Source organism: Perca flavescens, chromosome 22 (assembly GCF_004354835.1).
Source record: "Perca flavescens isolate YP-PL-M2 chromosome 22, PFLA_1.0, whole genome shotgun sequence".
In the NCBI taxonomy this organism is placed as follows: Eukaryota; Metazoa; Chordata; class Actinopteri; order Perciformes; family Percidae; genus Perca; species Perca flavescens.
Genome location: NC_041352.1, coordinates 12,892,863 through 12,912,974, shown reverse-complemented (window position 1 = coordinate 12,912,974; position 20,112 = coordinate 12,892,863). Strand labels below are relative to the sequence as shown.

General features: G+C 39.0%; 1 protein-coding gene across 1 annotated transcript; it reads left to right on the top strand.

Moving 5' to 3' along the window:
• The first annotated feature begins 2,635 nt into the window (after window positions 1-2,635).
• On the top strand, window positions 2,636-19,691 carry slc51a (solute carrier family 51 member A). The gene is made up of 8 exons (XM_028569578.1): window positions 2,636-2,889; window positions 9,652-9,803; window positions 9,895-9,968; window positions 10,274-10,432; window positions 15,911-16,022; window positions 17,870-18,016; window positions 18,199-18,304; window positions 18,492-19,691. Exons 1-8 carry the CDS (start codon window positions 2,814-2,816, stop codon window positions 18,638-18,640), a joined length of 975 nt encoding a protein of 324 aa, XP_028425379.1. The 5' UTR covers window positions 2,636-2,813; the 3' UTR covers window positions 18,641-19,691.
• The last annotated feature ends 421 nt before the right edge of the window (window positions 19,692-20,112 follow it).

Below are 20,112 nucleotides of genomic sequence, written 5' to 3'. Positions count from 1 at the left end.
TGGAGGGCTCCTAAGACGTTTTGTGCTGGGAAGAGACGTGTATGATGGGCTTATGGTGTTGTCATTTATACATGTTTATTTGGTTTATGGTGTGGCTATTTTATTAATATGTTGTTGTCTGGTCTTGTATATTATGGTTATTGTATGATCTTGGTTTTTGTCTGGGTGGGTGGTGATGAAGAGTGTGTGTGTGTGTGTGTGTGTGTGTGTGTGGGGTTGTTGCCTTGTGCTGTCAAAGAAAGACTTTGACAGCAGAGTGTGCTTTGTACACACTAATTTGTTTTTTTTGTCTAAAACAAGCTTTTTGAAGTTCAGAAACAAAACTAAAAAAGGCAAATTGTTTCTTGCTCAAAGTATTTGAAGGCAATCAACATTGTGGACTGAGATGAACCTTCACCTTTACAGTTAACACACAGGTCCTTGACCGATGCTGTCGACGCTCTGCTCCCCCAACACCCCCCATTTTTTTTTTTTTTTTTTTGCTTTACAAAAGTGCCTGACGTGGATGTTTGTAAATTATAATTTAGGCATATAGGACAGAACAGATCCTTTGTGTTTCAAATCTTTTCTGCAGATCTGTCAAGCACACTGGCCAAGGTGATAACAGCATGACTTTGCGTAATGTAAATGCCATGTCGTGGTAAACACTGCTGCATTATAAAACAGTTTGAACAGAACCGCACAAAATATTAAATAAATTAAATTAAATACTTATCAATTACTGTATTTTTGAGTCTTAGATATGACCAGTTTTGTGCATGTGTGTTTGTAAGGTGTGCGTGTTAAGCTCCCAAGGTAATGCCCTCTATGTCAGTTTTTGAGGGAAAGTAAACAGTGACTTGTGAAAAACCAAACAAGTCTGACCTCTGCAAGGCCAAAGCAGCTACAGTTTCACTAAAGACCTTTGGATGGTTTATGCATTAAAGGGAAAATCCACTAATAAACAGTGGATTGTAACATCAGTATCTACAAACATAGCCGACAGTGTCCCTCGACATCCAAACTTGGAAGGATGATGTGATCAGGCGACAATTTGTGGAGTTGGTGTATTGACTTTACTTTATCTTAATGTCTGGTTTACAGCTGCTAATGTCCCAGTAAAAGCATAGCTTTCATAGTATGCTGAGTCATCCCTTAATCATCATCCAAGGATTTGTCCCAAGACATATCCCAGTCTGTCTCTTCTTCTTAACTTATTTAAATTTAAACTTAAACTGAAGCTGAATATGGATTCTTTAGAGTATCATTTTCCCATAAAAGTCTTCCTAATGAAGCTGTGTTGTGGCTGAAGATTGCTCTGTAGAGTCTTGAACCTTTTGTATCAATCTCATAAACTCAGACCAGTCTCGACAAATCATTTCTGCTGAGTTTAAACCTCCTTGACTAGTAGGAAAAGGTGTGCCTTGACGCAGCCAGAACCAGCAAGAAACTCAAAGTTGCTCGGACTTGATCAAACTGATTCAATTGTCGTAGGTAACGTGACTGGATGTTTATCCCTGTTTTTTTGTGTCAGTCTTATCCAGGCATGATTTCTCAAACGTGTCTGCACATGCAGCTCAAAGGATAAAGATATATAATCTCCAAACCAAGCAAAAACTTTAAAATCAGGTGGCCTGAGCCTCTCAGTGCTGTCCTAGTGTATCCAACCTGAACTCAACAGAGAGAAAAGGCTGTTACCCAGGTTGTTCTGATCTTTAATGATTCTCTTAGCCTTTATCTTGCAGCGTCTGATGTGAATATTTTTTAGATAGGGTAGGGCACCGCCTCTTGTGTGTTCATCTGTTGGAACCACTCTCTGCAGGTCCTTGCGTGAAGCTGGATACGAGGTTAGGGAGGACAGAGGGGATGTTCACAAGTAAAAGAAGAAAGTTAGAGCAAGTTCTGATGAAAGATTACCAGGATGCAGAACATTTTTAATAAGATGTGCCGGATTAAAATGCACTGCAGGCATCATCAACTTTATAGTTCTAATTCAGTGACTGGACCTCTATACAGGCCTCTCAGTGTTGTGGAAAATGATTCAAATGTAGCCAAGGGCGCAAAAAGATTTGCAGCAAATGCCTCACATGACGATACCCCTGTATGTGTTGCTATGGGAACAGAGGGGCATGTGATGTGACTGCCTGTGTTGTCTACAGGCTCCTGTCTCAAGAAACACCCCCCTCCCGTGCCACACACACACACACACACACACACACACACACACACACACACACACACACACACTTAACACTAAACTTTCCCCTACTCCAGCCTTATAGAGTCTTATTATCAATGTTACTTGAGCTTTTCGCTGTAAAAACAATATTGCCAGTTAACCAGGAATCCCCATCTGAGAAGAGAAAGTTATCATAACCCATCTCCCTGAGAGTGAAGATACATTCAACTGATAATAACTTCTAATTGGATGGATTGATACAAAAAAAGTTGATAATTTCTTGCACAAAACACATATTGCTGCATTTGGCATTTTTATGCTGCGATAAAATGCTGTAAAAAGAAAACCTTCAAATTAAAGTTAAGGCATTCGCCTTTCTTTTCAAAAAAAAAAAAAAAACCTATCGGCATGGCCGCCCACAATTAGCCTACCCAGAAGGTGGTGATTTGACAGGGATAAAGAGGCGGGTCCAGCGATTGCAACAAGTGTGTTGGGGTGCACGAGAAGCAGATATTCCTCTGTGGAAAGTTTGAGGACTCGTTGGATCTTTGGAGAGGAGAGACAGCGCGGCTGCAGACTTTAACGCACCGAGCGTGTGTGGATGAGATAGTTTGGAAATTTCATTTCAGTTAAAAATCTACCGACAGCAGCCACCATGGATAGCGGATCCAACCGAACTATTGACCCAAGCTGCACGGAGAAACCCCCTCTCGCCATCGACATAATCCTCAGTGAGTAGACTGGCTTTGATACAGCAGATCTGTCTGTTAAAAGGGCTTCACCAAACATCTCCACCGGATGAGTCTTTATAGAGTGGTTCTGTTTAGCAGGAATCCGTCTGGGGAATGCAATTGTTATACTTGCCTTGAACTGTAGAGCAGTGGTAATCGTGGGGAAAGAGAGACTAAACGGGTGGTCTGGTGGTGATTAATTAGGACTTGAGGGATTCCCAGATGTCCCTGAACCCCACTTTGGGAACTGTAGGGCTGTAGGATGATGGTTTCCCCTGTACAGCATCCGGAGGTCATCTCGCCTTTCTCTTGGGATGCTGAAGCAAAACTGCTGAAGCAAAAACATTTTAAGAAGCTGACTACATCAGACCATACTCTTATTTCTCTCTGCCCAGCCTTCCAGTAGGCCTATGTAAAGCAAAAAATAAACAGTGTTGGAAGGAGTAGCCTAAAGGTACCAAAAGTAAAAGTACTCATGCAGAATTGCTAATTTCATCACTTCAATGTAGCAGCTTTGCATTATTATTATTATTATTATTATTATTATTATTATTATTATTATATTACTGAAGTATAGCTTGAGTAAATGTAGCCTACTTTACTTTAGTTACTTTCCGCCACTGAAAATGAATGAAAGATTTTTGCTGGGGCCCCTTGGATTCTTCTCAAGAGCTCTGAAAGCACATACAGCAATCACTGAGCAAGATCCACATAAACAGCCAAATTAATGAAATCTAAAACTTCAGACAAGGCTTGGTTCTCAGTTATTGTGACTTTTCAACAAATTATTTGGCTAATCCAATAATCTATTTCAACAGGGTGGCAGTGTTATTATACATTTTTATTTGGGCTTCTGACTCATGTTGGATTATCCAATTCACTTTGCTTTTCACTGCTCATATAACGCTCCTCAGAGGTTTTGCAGCCCGGCATCTTCAGCAACCTAGAGAGAAAATCCACTTAAATAGAGCTTAGTAATATTTTGATGACTTAAATCCTAAAGTAGTAGACCTGCATTACTGAATAAATCGTAATAAATGTGTTTGTATGAAAGTAAAGTTCATTAATGTGTTTTGATATTGGTGATTCCTCCTAAATAACATTTATAGACATTTTTTTTATAAAGTTGCACCTTAAAGGGGCTGCACTCGATATTCAGTCAAAATAACTCCACACAGCTCTCACAGACGTTCCCCTTCTATATGAATGTTCTAAATATTGAGTACAGCCCCTTTAAGATTTTTTTGACCAGCTTTATTATTTGGCTTTTGTGCATCAGTTTCTTTTTTCTTCTTTTTTAAAATGTGTTCTTTACACAAACAGGAAAATCTTTTCTACTTCATTATGAAGACTCAATGAAGGTTAAAGATTACCTGCTTATCTGTACCGTTGCATCACATGTAATTTTACCAGGGAAAAAATGAGTAACAAATTTGGAACTAACTGCTTGTCAGCCATGAGGAATCATCAATAAGTACTTCCCTAATAATTCCTAATGGAGGACTTACGGATAATGATGGGATATCCTTCCTCATTTGTTCCCTATTAGTTAAAATGTTGTGTACCTTCTCGCAAAGATAAGAGTTTAATCAATAAATCGACCAGGCCAATACAAATATTTGCTTATTACAGATATATGTCACTGTGTTACTGTTGGTTTGTCCACCAGAGAGCTCTGTAAAGTTAATCTTTCAACTGTTAAATGTCCCGATCACATATCTTTGTCACAATTCTTTAAAATGCAAATTCAAGGGATTTTTGTTGTATTCATATTATGTGTTTATGTAAAAACAAAAAAGATGATAGATTGGCCACAATCTATGGCAGATTTTTCATATTTCTTTCAACTCCCAAATATATTGGTATGATTCTCAAAATGCATTATTGGTTGGGCTGTGTTTTTGATGGCAAAACTTTTAAAGTCTCACAAGTACCATCTGGATCAGTTTTGTCAGTGAAAAAAAGGTTGTCGGTCTCTTTATGGCATACAGCTGAACATGCACTGAATTTTTTTTTGAATTTACTTGATTTTAATGTGAACATCCGTCCCACATGATCAGAATATGGCTAACTGACATACTTTTTTTTTTTCTCTCTATTACTTATTTCTTGTGAAACTAACATATTTTATTCATATTGTCTATTAAAATTGTGTTAATTTAACATAATATTATTTTTCCTTTATAGTAATATGAATTTATTGTGTAATGTTAAGTAATTTCATCATGTCCAGGATACCTGATTTTAGATTGTAACTGCAACTTGATTTCTTAAAGCTAGTATTATGTAAAGGTATTATGTAACTTTAAGGCAATTTCATCATGTCCCTGGTACCCGAGTGGGGTCTCTAAATCTAACATGATTTGTTAAAGTTAACTCTATCCAAATGTATTGTAGCCAAAAGGCACAGTCAGAGTTCTGTACTCAAAATTGTCTATATTGAGTATTAAAACTTAGAACGTACCAATTTTACCCAAAACTAATGACTCTGTGCAGTTGCCATAAACAGATTTCACAGAGGGATACAAAATATTAACCTCTACATCAACAGCAGTGGATTCAGCCACACTTGTGCATACAGTGCAATGGTTTTAAATATAAAGTAACCTCACACTAACCAGTTTCACAGTGTAACAATAGGAGCATATACATACTTCAAAACATATCTTCATAGTGGACTTCGAACAGCAAAGACATTTACAATACTTTAAACATATCTTCAGTGGACATGGCAAAGACAGTTATAGTACTCTTTTCACATTAGATTTAAAAGTGCAAATACAAAATACTTTGAACTGTTAACACAAACAGTGCTCTCCCAAGAGCAAATAAAAAAGAATAACACCATTTCCCTGAAATAGTCTAAATCAAACATGGCACAAAGTAAATAAGGCAAAATAAGAGCTAGTGCTTTGCTATTAAGTTTACCCTAAGCTTAAAGGGTAACTTAAGTTTTATTTTCAACCTGGACCCTATTTTCCTATGTTTTTGTGTGAATCTTTGAAAATTGAGCATTGAGCAAGACTGCTGTGAACCAGGCTGCAATGTTATATAGGGCAACTGTGCATGGTCAGTTAGTGTCCACTAAAAGTTTGGTTTTTGCCGCTGGCAGGCTCCGATTATTATTCTAAGTGTCTGACAACATTATGGAAATGAGTCTTATAAAGACAGACCTTTTTGTTAAAGAGTAAGATCCTAAACAGTACTTTTAGTCTGGTTGGTTTGGTGATGGTGATTTCGGGGCATGTTTCAAACAAAAAGGATCTTACTCTTTAACAAAAAGGTCTATGTCTGTAATGTTGTACGACAATTAGAATATTAATCTGATACTGTCAGCGACAGCTCTTGGACGTAAATTGAAGGTGCGCAATTGTCCTATAATTTACATTGAAGCTTGTTTGGCAGCTGCCCACTGCAGCGATCTGGACCAATGTCAAAGATTTTTGTTCCCATCAGTAACAAGAACATAGGAAAATAGGGTCCAGGTTGAAAACCCGAAGTTACCCTTTAAATCGTGCACTCTGTTTTCAAAGTACTTTTACAAATGACGGGAAAAAAAAACTAAAATATCAACGCTGTGTAAAAAAAAAAAAGAATTCCTGAGGAATGAACACAAAGAGAAAAATGTTTTCGAAAACTCTTAAAATTGTTTTCATAATGGCTTCACAAGGGAAAAAGCAGTCCATCTGGTATTGCAGTACCAAAGATGCCTGTTGGTTTATCGCTGACCGCTCAGTATTTACTGAAAGAGTCTGTTTTCTAGAGAGCAAACTTTTGCTTTGTTTGCAAAAGGTTATTTCCATGCAAATCCTGCCCAGTTAATTCAAACAAACAAAACTAGTCCAAATGGTATAGCCATACCAACGATGCCTTTGGGGACAACTACGCCGTTTGGCTGATGGTGCAGTCTCTCTGACACTTTCAATGGAAGATTTTTACAGCTTTGTTGGAAAGTTTCCCTCCATCAAGTTCCATGAAACAAAGGTCAGCAGGGTAGCTGAAGTTCAGTCAGCTCCAAATCGTGTAGGAAAGAGCTTGACAGTAAAGACAAAGAAAGCCACAAATATGAAGATAAGTAAGAAAATAATATAAAGTTGCACCTTAGAGGGGCTGCACTCAATATTCAGTCAAAACAAGTTGTCTTGGATTGCCTCTACACGGCTCTCACAGACGTTCCCCTTCTATATGAATGTTCTAAATATTGAAAAAAAAGATTAACCTTCTTATTTATTTGTACCGTTACATCACATGTAATGTGAGTAGTTACCAGGGAACAAATGAGCAACAAACTAACTGCTTGTCAACCATTTGGTAATGAGTAGTCCTAAATCCTAATCAGGTTTTAGTAGCTAATGATTAGTTAGTGATTGGTTAATTGAGGAACAGATCAGGATCTACTCGATAATTGTTGAATCATTAATAAGTACTTCCCTAATAATTTCTAATGAAGGACTTACGGATAATGATGGGATATCCATCCTCATTTGTTCCCTAAATATATCGATCGGGCCAATACAAATATTTGCTTATTACAGATATATGTCAGCCTATAAATGCAGAACCAAAATGCTTCATTTAGGAATAGTGTTACTGTTGGTTTGTCCACCAGAGAGCTCTGTCAAGTTAGTCTTTCAACTGTTAAATGTCCCGATGACATATCTTAGTCACAATTCTTTAAAATGCAAATTCAAGGGATTTTTTTTTTTATTCATATTATGTGTTTATGTAAAAAAATCTATCATCAGAGTTTTTTCAACTCCCAAACATATATTGGTATGAGTCTCAAAATGCAGTATTGGTTGGGCTGTGTTTTTGATGGTAAAACTTTCACAGTCTCACAACTACCATCTGGATCAGTTTTGTCAGTTAAAAAAAGCTTGTCGGTCTCTTTATGGCATACAGCTGAACGTGTGTGGCTGCTTAACATGCCAGATGTTTAAAAATAGAACCACAGAAGGACATATAAGTAGTTTGTTTGGAAGGGGAAAAAATGAAACATTATAATCTGAATTTAGAAATAATTCAAAGAGTTTGTGTCAGTTATTAACTGGAATTTCAAACGATTAAATAGTAACAGAAACAACGCAACAAGGAGGCAAAGTGACCACCTATACGGAAAGAAATCATCAAAAGAGGAATGTTTGTTTGTTTGTTTGTGGTTGTAAGTGTGCGTTTTTGTGTACTGATTCCATCTAACTGCTTTGAATACAACAGAATAAATGATGCGGCTTTCCAGAGTATTTACAATGGCAGGCAACATGCGGAAGCAATTTACTCCACCTTTCCTTTCACTCTTTGTTTCATTTTGAACATAGCTGCAGCTGCTTTTTCGTCACCTATGTTCCTTTGCCTGAAACATCTGCTGTCTGCTGATTGCTTCCTCCAAAACGTTATTCCTGGAAATTACACCCGCTGCCAATTTCTTGCACTGTGCATAATCCCACCCATATGTGTGCTGAAAAACAACTAATGTGTCATGTCCTGCAACCAACTGTTTCAGTTTTCCAGGCTGAAAAAGGCATACACTTCTGTTTCGATGACACAAAGCTCATCAAGCTTGCAAATCATATGGCATGATAAAAACACTCCACGGTCCAACAAATGCTGAAGTTCAAAGATCTATCCATTCTCTCTATCTTGTTTTTATTTTGTCAAGATGAACATCTATGGCAACAGCGTTTGATTTTCATGTGTTGCAGTTTTCCCTTTAACATTAACTCAAAATCATCTTTGAATCATTGTTGACCTTTTTGTGTAGCTCAAATAAACACAATTAAGGGGGTCAACAGAAACTACACTCAGGTCTGTGTTGGTATTTGGTTAGTCTGTATCAACGACGTTTTATTTCCCGGATTGTTCAGGTGCCGCCGGATGTCCCTCACCCTCCGCTTTCCTTTGTGTTGTAATTTTAAACTCTGGCCGATTCATGACTATGGTTAACTGCTCCTCAGATCTCTGCAGGGTAAATCCAGACAGCTAGCTAGACTATCTGTCCAATCTGAGTTTTCTGTTGCGCGACTAAAACAACCTTTGAACGCACACGTTACACCAAAACAAGTTCCTTCCCGAGACTGTTTTGCAAAGGCACCGTGGCTCCGTCCGGCATTTGGTGCCGCCCAAGACGATTGTGGTTGGTTTAAAGAAATGCCAATAAACCAGAGCACATTTTCTCCCGTCCTGGAATGCTGTGTGGACTAGCCAGACGCTCCTCAACCGCGCTGTGGAGGAAGGTCTGGCAAAGCTAGACTAGTTTTTGGTTAACCCTCAAAATATGTCATCTTTTGTTATTGAAAGTGATCAAGTAAGTATTTGCTTAGCCTAGCACGGCTGTAGACTCTTAGTCTTGTTAGGACATGCTTCATTCTTTCTTGATAGATTCTGGAAGTAATACAATTCAGCCTGCTTGAATAAACATTTCAAGGCCAACATAAATACCCAAAACCTTCATTAAGATCATATCAAATTTGGGCGCCATGGTAGCTCAGTTCGTAGAGCGTGCACCAATATGTAGAGGTGTATTGCTCAACGTAGAAGCCCAGGGTTCAAATCAGACCTGCAAAAATTATTATAATTAATAATGGCTAACGATATAGATATATATAGATATATATATATATATATATATATATATATATATATATATATCTATATATATCTATATATCTATCAAGTTTTAATTACCAGACAATGACCTGCATGTCCAGAATCGTGGGTTAAATTGAAACTAGCTCATTTGTTATAATTTCCCTTCTCTCCCTCCAGAGTTGGACATCTTTGGCATCATATTGTACTCTGTGCTGACCTTCATGGCCACAGTGTCCATGCTGATCTTCATAGAAGAGTGTATCTACATCTATAAGAAAGTGCCCGCCAATAAGAAGAGTGTAATCATTTGGGTGAATGGGGCAGCACCGGTAAGAATAGCACTGTGAAAAACTGTGGATAGTGTGTATAAATATACTTTATCTTCACATGGTATTTCCCTCTTTCTCTTCTCTTTTTCAGGTAATTGGCACCATGTCGTGTCTGGGGATGTGGATCCCCAGAGCCACCATGTTTACTGATATGACCTCTGCCTGGTGGGTCTCTCTTTCTCTGCTTCTCTTTTTACTTTTCTTCCATCTCTCACTGTGTTGTGTGTGTGTGTTTTTTTTTTTTTATCCACGGAGCCTCGCAGTAAAAAAATAACAGATGGGAAGCTTGAACTTTATAACCTACTGGGAGTTCTATAGAAAACCGTGATACTGTTGTGCAATGTGTGTGGAAAATATGGCTTTTGTTATCTCTACTGATCCTGCTTCTCTACTCTTTCCTCTATGTGCTCCATTGTTCCTCCCTCATTCCTTATTTCCATTTACCAGTGACTCCTCTTATCTCTCTGTAGCTACTTTGCCATTGTGGTGTTCAAGTTCCTGATCTTGATGCTCGAGGAGGTGGGTGGAGACGAGATTTTCCTGAAGCGAGCAGGGAGCCATAAACTTAGGATCAGCACGGGGCCGTGCTGCTGCTGTTGCCCCTGCCTGCCATATGTGGCCATCACACGGTAAACACTGTAGAAGACAGACTGTGGTACAACATTTCTGATTTTTCTTGCCTTTAGTGCTGTAATGAACACTGGGTATAAACAGCTCCAGATGAACACTAAGCAGAAGCATTGTTTGTTTTGTTTTTTTTTGCAACAGCAGCAAGTCTTGTTGGACAGCTCCCAATGTAGCTCATCTGGATTTATATTATTTATTATCCTCGGCAGGAGAGGCCTCTAATCTCACTTCATGTTTTCTATTTTGACTGAAATGTAATGAAAATCAAGCAGCATGAAAGAAGATAATTAAATGATTCTCACACCTAAGCTATCCTTAGTAATGCTGCCTTTCATCTATCTCAGAAGTCAGAGGTCTGGAACTGGGAATGACGTTGCACCAGAGTTGACCACGTTCCAGCAACAAGTGGGAATGCCATTAAATTTAACGGGGTGTGGGGATTTTAGCCAGGTTAGCCATCAATACCGGTTGACAAAGACGCATTATGAGGTATTTTGTCACACAAACCCCGTGCCCACAGGTAGAAGATGGACTGTACTGTGTGTACAACTGATTTAATGAGATAAATTAGACAGAAATGCTAACAAACAGTATATTCGTACCGCTTTCCCTACTGTTGATGCTCGGAGCAGCCATGTTGGATTGTGATGTCGGGGTTAGTGAGGTTCTGCAACTTGCTGAGTCGTAAATCAGACTTCAAGGGGTGTTTCAGTTAATTTTGCCGACTGGGAACTCGGAAATTTTACCCACCATATGTATAGAGTGTTGTCATTCATTATAATACATAATAGTTTAAGATTTTGGGAAATGCGCTTATTTGCTTTCTTGCTGGGAGTCACATGAGAAGATCACTTATGTCTGTCCATTAAGTGTAAGGCTACAGCGAACTGATTGATTAGCTTAGCTTAGCACAAAGAATGGAAAATGGGGAAAACAGCTTGTCTGGCTCTGTCCAAAGGTTAGCTGCTGTTTTCCCTGAGTTTTTACGGAAAATATACCCTCTTGAGCTTTAGAGGTGCTGGTAGGTGAATTTTGTTACTTTTGGACATAGGTAAGGCTAGCTGTTTCCCCCTGCTTCCAGACTTTATGCTAAGCTAAGCTAACCAACAGCCTTCTCCAGCTACACAAACATGATGAGAGTGGTATCGTCTTTCTCACTGAGCTCTCAGCGAGAATTAAAAAAATCGTACTTCCTTAAATTAATTTCATTTTCATTCATTTCATTTATTTGTATAGCACAAGTAAACACAAGAGAAGTTGATCACTGTACTTCACATGACAAGAGTCAGGAAAGATAATAGAATAAAACATCCTTCATACAGCAGAAAACATAAATAAAAATAAGAATGAAATGAAGTGCACGACTATTCTATGTCTAACTATAGTCTGTATTTAAAAGCTGCAGTGAACAGAGATCACTCCCACAGCATTTAAAGGGAGAAAATGCTTCTCTCTCAGAGTGCTTTGGTCCCATGTTCTTCATATTTGATACACTGATGCTCTAAATCAGTGGTTCCCAACCTTTCTTCCTTGGCGCCCCCCCTACTCATGTCTAAGAAAAGCTGAGCCCCCCCCCCGCCCGAAACCGAAGTTGAGGTAACTCTCGAGATAGAGCCTTACTTTCTTTTTTGATACAGAGCAGTTATCAGCACTGTTTCTCCGCCATGTTTCATTCATAAAATAGTGATGCCGTGGCGGCAGGAAAAATGAGGATACAACAAAATATATAGTTTTCATAAAGACTTTTGTATACATTAGATATTCTAGTGTATTATCATAATTTGTTTAACATTTTTACCTCAACGTCAAACCAGATAAAGACTTGCGCCCCCCCTGTGATCTTTGCCGCCCCCCCTGGGGGTGCCCGGACCCCAGGTTGGGAACCACTGCTCTAAATGAATATGGAGAGCCAAAGTCACACCCTTCTACTTCCGGTCCATGGGAACTATCTTTCGAAAAAAATATGAACAGGAGTCAATGGAGAGATAATAATTATTTTTTGGTCTGGTTTGAATTGAGCCATGGATTAAAAATTTGATTTTTTTGTCATTTTAAAAGAAAATTTTTCAACAGAAGTAAGTGTCAGTTAGCTGTAGGTTTGTCACATGACCACATAGTTTTGTGTGAAACCGCTCACTGAACTACATCTCTCGTCTGACACAATTTACGTCACCTAGCTTGATGCTCAACATGCTCGCTAGCTAGCTAACCCTACCCCAACCCTAACCCTAACCCTATCTTACCTGATGTGTTTTATCCATTGACATATGGTTTTATCCAGTGAAGTGTTTTCAGCAGATAAGCTAGGGTGACCAGATTTCCGGGAGCTGAAACCGGGACACTTTGCGTGTGACCGTAGTGCTTGTGCACGCGCACACGCTTTTTAACGTGAACATGTGCCAGCCGAGGTCAGACATAGACAGTAACTTCATTATTTTGATCATAGGCTCCTCATCTAATAATAAATTAGATTAGATATTTTTTTTCGGTAAAATTAACAAAATTGCAGCTACAGCCTTTTTCAGTTCAGAATGAGATTTATGTTGAGACTTTTCTAAAAAAGATTTTTGAAGTGTTATTTATTCCAATAACACCAAAAGAATTTAAATGATTGAAAATTTTGAGCATTAAACACTTCATTTCCTGCATTCTGGTGAATTTTTATGCACTTATTTCTACCTTTTTCTGAATCAATGTATGCTGCAAATATTGTTATGTAAAGAGAAAAATAGATTACAATCCAAATATAAAAACATAATGGAATATATTGAAGTAAGGCTAACCGGCATTATGTATTGCTTTCAAATATGTATTCTCCTTTGGATGGACTTTTCTAATTATAGCTGAGTCAGCACACCTGTAGCCTAGGCATCATTTACTCCTCCCTCCTGTTTTGCTCTTTTGTTGTTAATGTAGGCCTATTAATAAACCCCTGGACTGTAATATTTCAGATGTGTTTGAGCAATGTCCAAAACTTTGTGCACATTCAAAATACAGTATATCTGTGTTCTCTGTGATTTGGAGGAGTCGTGATTTTGAGAAAAATAAAGTTATAATAGGCTATTACAAGAATAAAGTCACTATTTCAGAAATCTACCTGCACCATAGTCTGGTTTTACGTGATTGCTGTAGCTCTCAGACCTTCTGACAGACACAGAGCCCTGTTTGGGTGTCTGAATGAGACAACGAGTTTAGCTAGGGAAGTGGCCGTACGCTGCTCTACATCGGAGGTGGAAAACCGAATCTACTGCAGAAATACACGGAGCACAAACGCAACACATCTACCGCAGCATGTCGACAGCAGAGCGCATCCGTTATAACCTGAGACTGCGCTGCATTTTACAGAGAGAGTGGACACTAAGAGACGCACAGGTCTTCTTCAGAGCTCCGTGTGGTTGAGTCTGAACAATAGACTAGGGTGACCATATTTTGATTTCCAAAAAAGAGGACACTCGGCCTGGCCTCGAGACAAATCCAGACAGTGGTGATTCTCAGAGGTTAATGAACATAATTTATTATGCCTCAATTGTGCAAAAATAACTTCTGTAATAAAATAAAATCTGTAACAACATGTAACAAAATAATGGCTCTCTTTTAAAATAAATAAATAATATGAAATAATGTTCTAAATATGACCTCTTAGAAAAATCCAGCTTCAACAAAATATCTCTTAATACCTTTTCAATGTAATAAGATAAATAATAAAGACACTGAAACCTATGTGTCAGCTTTGCCCACTTGTCCGGTCCCGACCGGGACGGTACGTGGGACATTTCTTTTTGCTGTTCAACTGTGAAGCTGCACTAGTCTTGTTTTATGGTTGTAAGTGGACTGATGTTTATACTTGTGCGCTAGTGTGTGCGTCGAGAAGGCGTGTGTGTGTGTGTGTGTGTGTGTGTGTGTGTGTGTGTGTGTGTGTGTGTGTGGGGGGGGGGGGTGGAGTGGGTGATATAGAGCGGGGGAGAAGTGAGAGTGACAGCGAGCGAGTCCTACCGACTCTAGAGTCATAGTGAGAGAAACAAAGTGTCTCCCCTGTGTTTTCTGACCACGGTGGGAAATCTTTAGCAGGAAACGCTTCGGCATTTTGTGTGTAATGCTGCTCCGCTGTCTGCCCTGGTCCCTGTCTGTCTGCCCTGGTCCCTGTCTGTCTGCCCTGGTCCCTGTGTATGTGCGCGTCGCAGAGCCGCTCACAAGGCAGCTTCTCGGGAATTACGTCACACAACAATGTCCGGGCAAAAGAGGACGTTTGGTCACCCTACAATAGACTGTAAACATCACGTCACAGGAACTTCAAACTAAATCATTAGTATTGCGCTCCTTAACTTTGTGTTGATGGACTTCCCCTCTCTATTCCGATTTATGTTAACCTAGTGTATTTCCCATAAATACTGTTGACTATCAAAGTGAAATGTCTCAGGATCATTTGCATTCATGTTTTTGAGTTTCCTTAGTAGACAGTAACTGCAGTGAAAGCCAGCTTCACACATGTACAAAAACAAACTGGCGCGTGGATGAAAATAATCCATTAATATGAGGAATCTCTACATTACTGAGGTGGTGATTGAAACATCTTGTAGTTCTAATGAAGCACAGCTCCTGTGCAACTTGTAAGATGGTTACATCCACATGTTGTTTAAAGAGTTCAGAAGACTAGTGCACTCTGATGTCATTTTTGGCCTGTTTAGAAGATTGCATAACCTCCGAGATCCTCTGTACATACATCGACTCAGGCTGAATGTACGCCTCTGAATGCAGTTTACCCTCTCACGGCCGTTCAACTCTTTCAAGGTGGGATTCAGTGTGTATCGTAGAACAGTCTGTATGCAGCAATCACATCACACCCCTTCCTGAGTAAATACTGGCTGCATTTTCACAGCGTCACAGTTGTTCACTATGTGTCACAGTTGTTTCCCTATGTGCAACAGTTGAATGATCAATCCATCATCAAAAAAAGTCCGCAGACATACACAGTTTTTTTCCTTCTGTTTTTGTTGTTGTCTGTAGCAGGTACAGGCCTGTTAAGGCTATGGGCAATTGATTAAAAAAAATAATATGCAGGTTGGTATCAGGCAATGGCAAATGTGCTTATTTTCACTGCTATGCATTCATGCAGTCACTCGGGGTGAATACACAGAAAATCCTTTGATGTAAACCTTACTGCTGTACACAACCATGACGCTGACGATGATGACAATGATAATAGTCAAGGCAAGACATGCTCAGACCTGTTTTCTTTATTACAGTGCACAGTTTCCCATCAGTGGTGTAATACATCACAGGGACTATTCATGTTGTTGTTGCACATTCAAATAGACATGCCTAAAGCTAATAAAGATGTGCCCAAGGCCACTCTGAATTGTTCAAAACATCCTCAGGGCAATGGTGAATTCCACAATGGACTTTTAAGAGTTTTTTTCAAATGTATTTAGAGACTAAAACCCTTATCTGTCATCAGTGGCTACTCTTTGTTCCAACTCCAGGCGCTCTCTCTTCCTGCTCAAACTTGGCTCCTTCCAGTTTGCCCTCCTGAAGATTGTCTTCACCATCCTTTCCATTGTCCTCTGGACCAACGGGACATTTGACCTCGCCGATGTAAGTTGGTGACATGAATTCTGGATGGTCTCTCTCCATGCTATTGTATCCCTAATTTCAATTTTATTTTCTGAGTCATACAGGCCAGATTCCCAAAGTTTACTGTTGTTTGCTTGTGATACTTTACTGCGCTCATTACCACTTGCTCTGAATGAACAATATTTTTTTTATATTTTGTGTAGAAGAATGACAATCATAATCTTGCCTCAATACCTGTTGTATTGAGGCAAAAGCAAAGATGTTAAGGTGTAAACATCATTATCAGTCACTGTGATTAGTTTTTAGAAAACCATAATTGTTCTCTTTGTCTCCATAACACTTTCTAAAAGGGGTGACTGATTTTGTATATGTATTATAGTTTATTTGATAGGGACAGATACAACATAGGCAGACTAAAAATAGTGATCTGATCTGATGAAGTATCGTAGTGTTTATAGCGGATGCTAGTTTGCAACACTCTGCCCTAGAAGGACTTTTATGAAACCGAGATTAGAACAGTAAGAAAAAAAGAAGGTATAAACTGAGTATGGTGCTTGGTTTTGGCTTGACTTGGTCACAAACTTTCTCATTTTTCAGCTAAACAGTACACTACACTTTTACAGGGTTTGACCACAGTTCACAAGCAGTCATTCACACTGCGTTAGAGACTCCTCGGCTCTGATTGGTTGTTAATCTTCGGGCGCGGTATAACTTCACAAATGCCATTAGGAGAATTATGGGGAGGCAAAGGAACATTATTTTTTTTTCACAGATTATATGTCTACATGTCATATCAGGATATTGTGACAGTTTTAGCAAATATGACAAAAAGTTTTTTTTGTTTTTTTTATAAAAGATACCTACTGAACTTTTAATGAATGAAAGCTAAATGTGTAATGAATTCCTGTTGATCACTGTTAATACATGATCAAGGCACTATGAGCTCATGTGATTAATTCATGCTTAATGAATCTTTAATTAATGATTGTTAACTCAATTACATAGAAAAGATCAGATCAGACTCTCAAATAAAGAGATGAGAGGAGCGACAGCTCCTACATCTGACTATGTTACATTAAATATCAGCCTCTTCAGGGAAGCATCGTGCTGATCATAGTAGTAGTGCCTTCATTTCTATTACATCCAGTGTCTGGCTGCTGAGACTGTGTAACTCTCAGTCAAGTATCCACTACTACAGCCTTTACAACTCCTACTACTCCATAATGGAGCCATCTTTATAAATAAACAGCAGCTTTATGGTAGCTCAGCACAGGTGTTACTAATGACATTACCTGTTGTGACGATGGCCTTTGCTCAACCATAGTATTTTCTCTCTCTCTGACACACACACGCAGCATGTGGCTTATGAACCTCAAGGTCACAGCTTACTTAGTACTGATAATATTAGCATTGGGATGTGCACCAAGTACCAGGCACACTGTCAAAATGTCTTCCGAAATTTGCAGTTAATTATTATTACAAAGTGTACCCTATTTTGTAAGAAATTAAAGTTTAACAAAAAAACAGAATAAAGGTAGGTCTACTGTAGTAGTGTAAAGAGGACAGTAGAAGAAGAAAGTAAAACAGGCTACTAAATCAATTTTTTTAGACTATATCAGAGTACTAACAATGTTAGAATTGATAATAAAAAATATGGAGGGATGACACTGCCTATTAACAAACAAAAACACTATATTGTGACATGTCTTTAATTTTTTTTCTTCTCAACATAGTCCCATGAGTCCCTTTTTGTTCTGTTCACGCTCTCAGAATTCCTCTTCTTAGTTGACTTTGCTATCTTCCGTGTGTGTGTGTGTGTGTGTGTGTGTGTGTGTGTGTGTGTGTGTGTGTGTGTGTGTGTGTTTCAGTTGAGCATTAAAGGAGCTGCTATTTGGATCAACCCATTTGTGGGCATCTTGACAATCATAGCTCTGTGGCCTGTAGCGATCATGTTCATGCACCTGAGGACTGCCCTGCGGACAATCAAGATCATCCCCAAGTACGCCATGTACCAGGTAAGGCACGTGAGACGCTTTAAATATACGTGTGCTAGACACTCTATGCACACAAACAGCTGTTCGCACATCTCGTGGGACAGTACACTAGCACTTCTGATATATGGCTGGCTGTACGTAAACAGGACTAATAACATGTCAGGTTATGGGGGTGTCATAAGTGTGTGTGTGTGTGTGTGTAGCTGGTGCTGATCCTGAGCCAGCTGCAAACAGCTATCATCAACATCTTGGCTTTGAATGGAACCATCGCCTGCACTCCACCCTTCTCCTCTGCAGCCAGAGGATACAGTGAGTCAACATCCATCCATACAACCAATCCATCCATGAGTTTATTTTTCCCATCAACAGTTGTTCAATCTATTCCTGTGTATTTGCTTAGTCACAACACCAGGAAGGACTCCTTAAATCTTCCTTCAACTCGCAGGGGACCTTTGTTTTTTCTATTCTTTCTTCACCTTCATCTCTGTTTCCACAGTGATGAGTCAGCAGCTTTTGATCCTGGAGATGTTCATCATCACGCTGGTAACACGGCTGCTGTACCGCCGACAGTATGAACCTTTACCCGAAGAGGAACCCGAGATAAACGAAAAAACCAGGATGGTTACAATGCCTGGGTCTGCATGAGGTGTGTGTGCGTGTGTGTGCGTGTGTGTGCGTGTGTGTGCGTGTGTGTGCGCGTGTGTGTGCGTGTGCGTGTGTGTGTGTGTGTGTGTGTGTGTGTGTGTGTGTGTGTGTGTGTGTGTGTGTGATTTCTATATCCTGCATGTATTTGATCAAAAGATTATATAAGTCAATATGAATAAATGTAATAAGAATTATATGTAAATGTATTTTGTGGGTGTTCATTTGGGGTTACAGAGGTGCAAACTTTACAAAACTGTTTGATTGACTGTTCACACCAATCACACACCTTATCCAGAGGGATCCAACAGTTATGATAGTTCCCATTTTGTGTCATTTCAATTTGTTTCTACCAAAAAAGAGACCATGCATATTTGGCAATTATTTGGTAACACTTTATTTTACAGGTCCACAATTCTCTTGTAATGTCTCTTGTAATGTTGTCTTGGGAAAAACTGTAATTTGGTTTTAATTACGAGGAAAATGGAGAAAATGTTTGGTGATAGTTAGTGTTCACTTGTTGATTTGTTGAATTTCCTTCAAGGAACTGCTCAATTTCAACTAAACATTGTTTTATTAGTAGAAATTAGATTTTCCATACATGTTAAATACGTTTGCTGGTGGACAAATTTGAAATTGTTTAGCTCTCCAAATAATTACCAATTGAAGTACCATATTCCTTTCCTGTAAGTTTACACTTGGATGTCAGTTAAATTTTAGAAAATTACAAGAAATATTGGGACCTCAAATATAAAGTGGCACCGCTTATTTATATACACTGTGTTTTTGTGAGGCATTATTGCATAAATGATGATAAACTGTATTTTTTTTGCATTCTGTGTGACAACCGCTGGACCTTTACTGTCACTATTACCTTTTACAATGTGAGCATTTTAAACATCCTCAGATGAAATGTCACTGTATGAGTTTGTGGTGTCTTTTCTTAAAGCTTGTTCAGTTTTCACATCCAGCTGTCACACTGTATTTTTAATTTTGTGCCGCTAGGTGGCAGTAGACCAAAATCGAGTGACAGCTGCCGTCAAACCGTGTGGGATTGGAGCCTAATTATCATCACCTGCCTGTTCTTACTGTAACAGGTGGTACAGTTGGACATACAGTAGTCCAATGAGAACTTTTGCAGCGCATAAGTACACCACACATCCTTATACATGTGTACTCATTGACTGTGTGTAAACCTAATGCTGCATGTATTACAGTAACTGGCTGCAGATAAACATTTTAATGTAAACGATGTTGATTGACACGCCCCCGTCCAATTGAGTTGGTGCTGTGTCTCACTTCCTGGTTTTAAGCCAATCACCGTAGTGCATCAACAAGCCAAGTGCGGTTGAATCGAGACTTTCGAATGTACGTGCTGTCCAAAAACGTCATGCTAGCAACGGTCTATGCATGCTAGTCCAAATAGACCGGAAGTGTGAAGATTTGTCCTTCAAAATAAAAGGTATTTTCCTGCT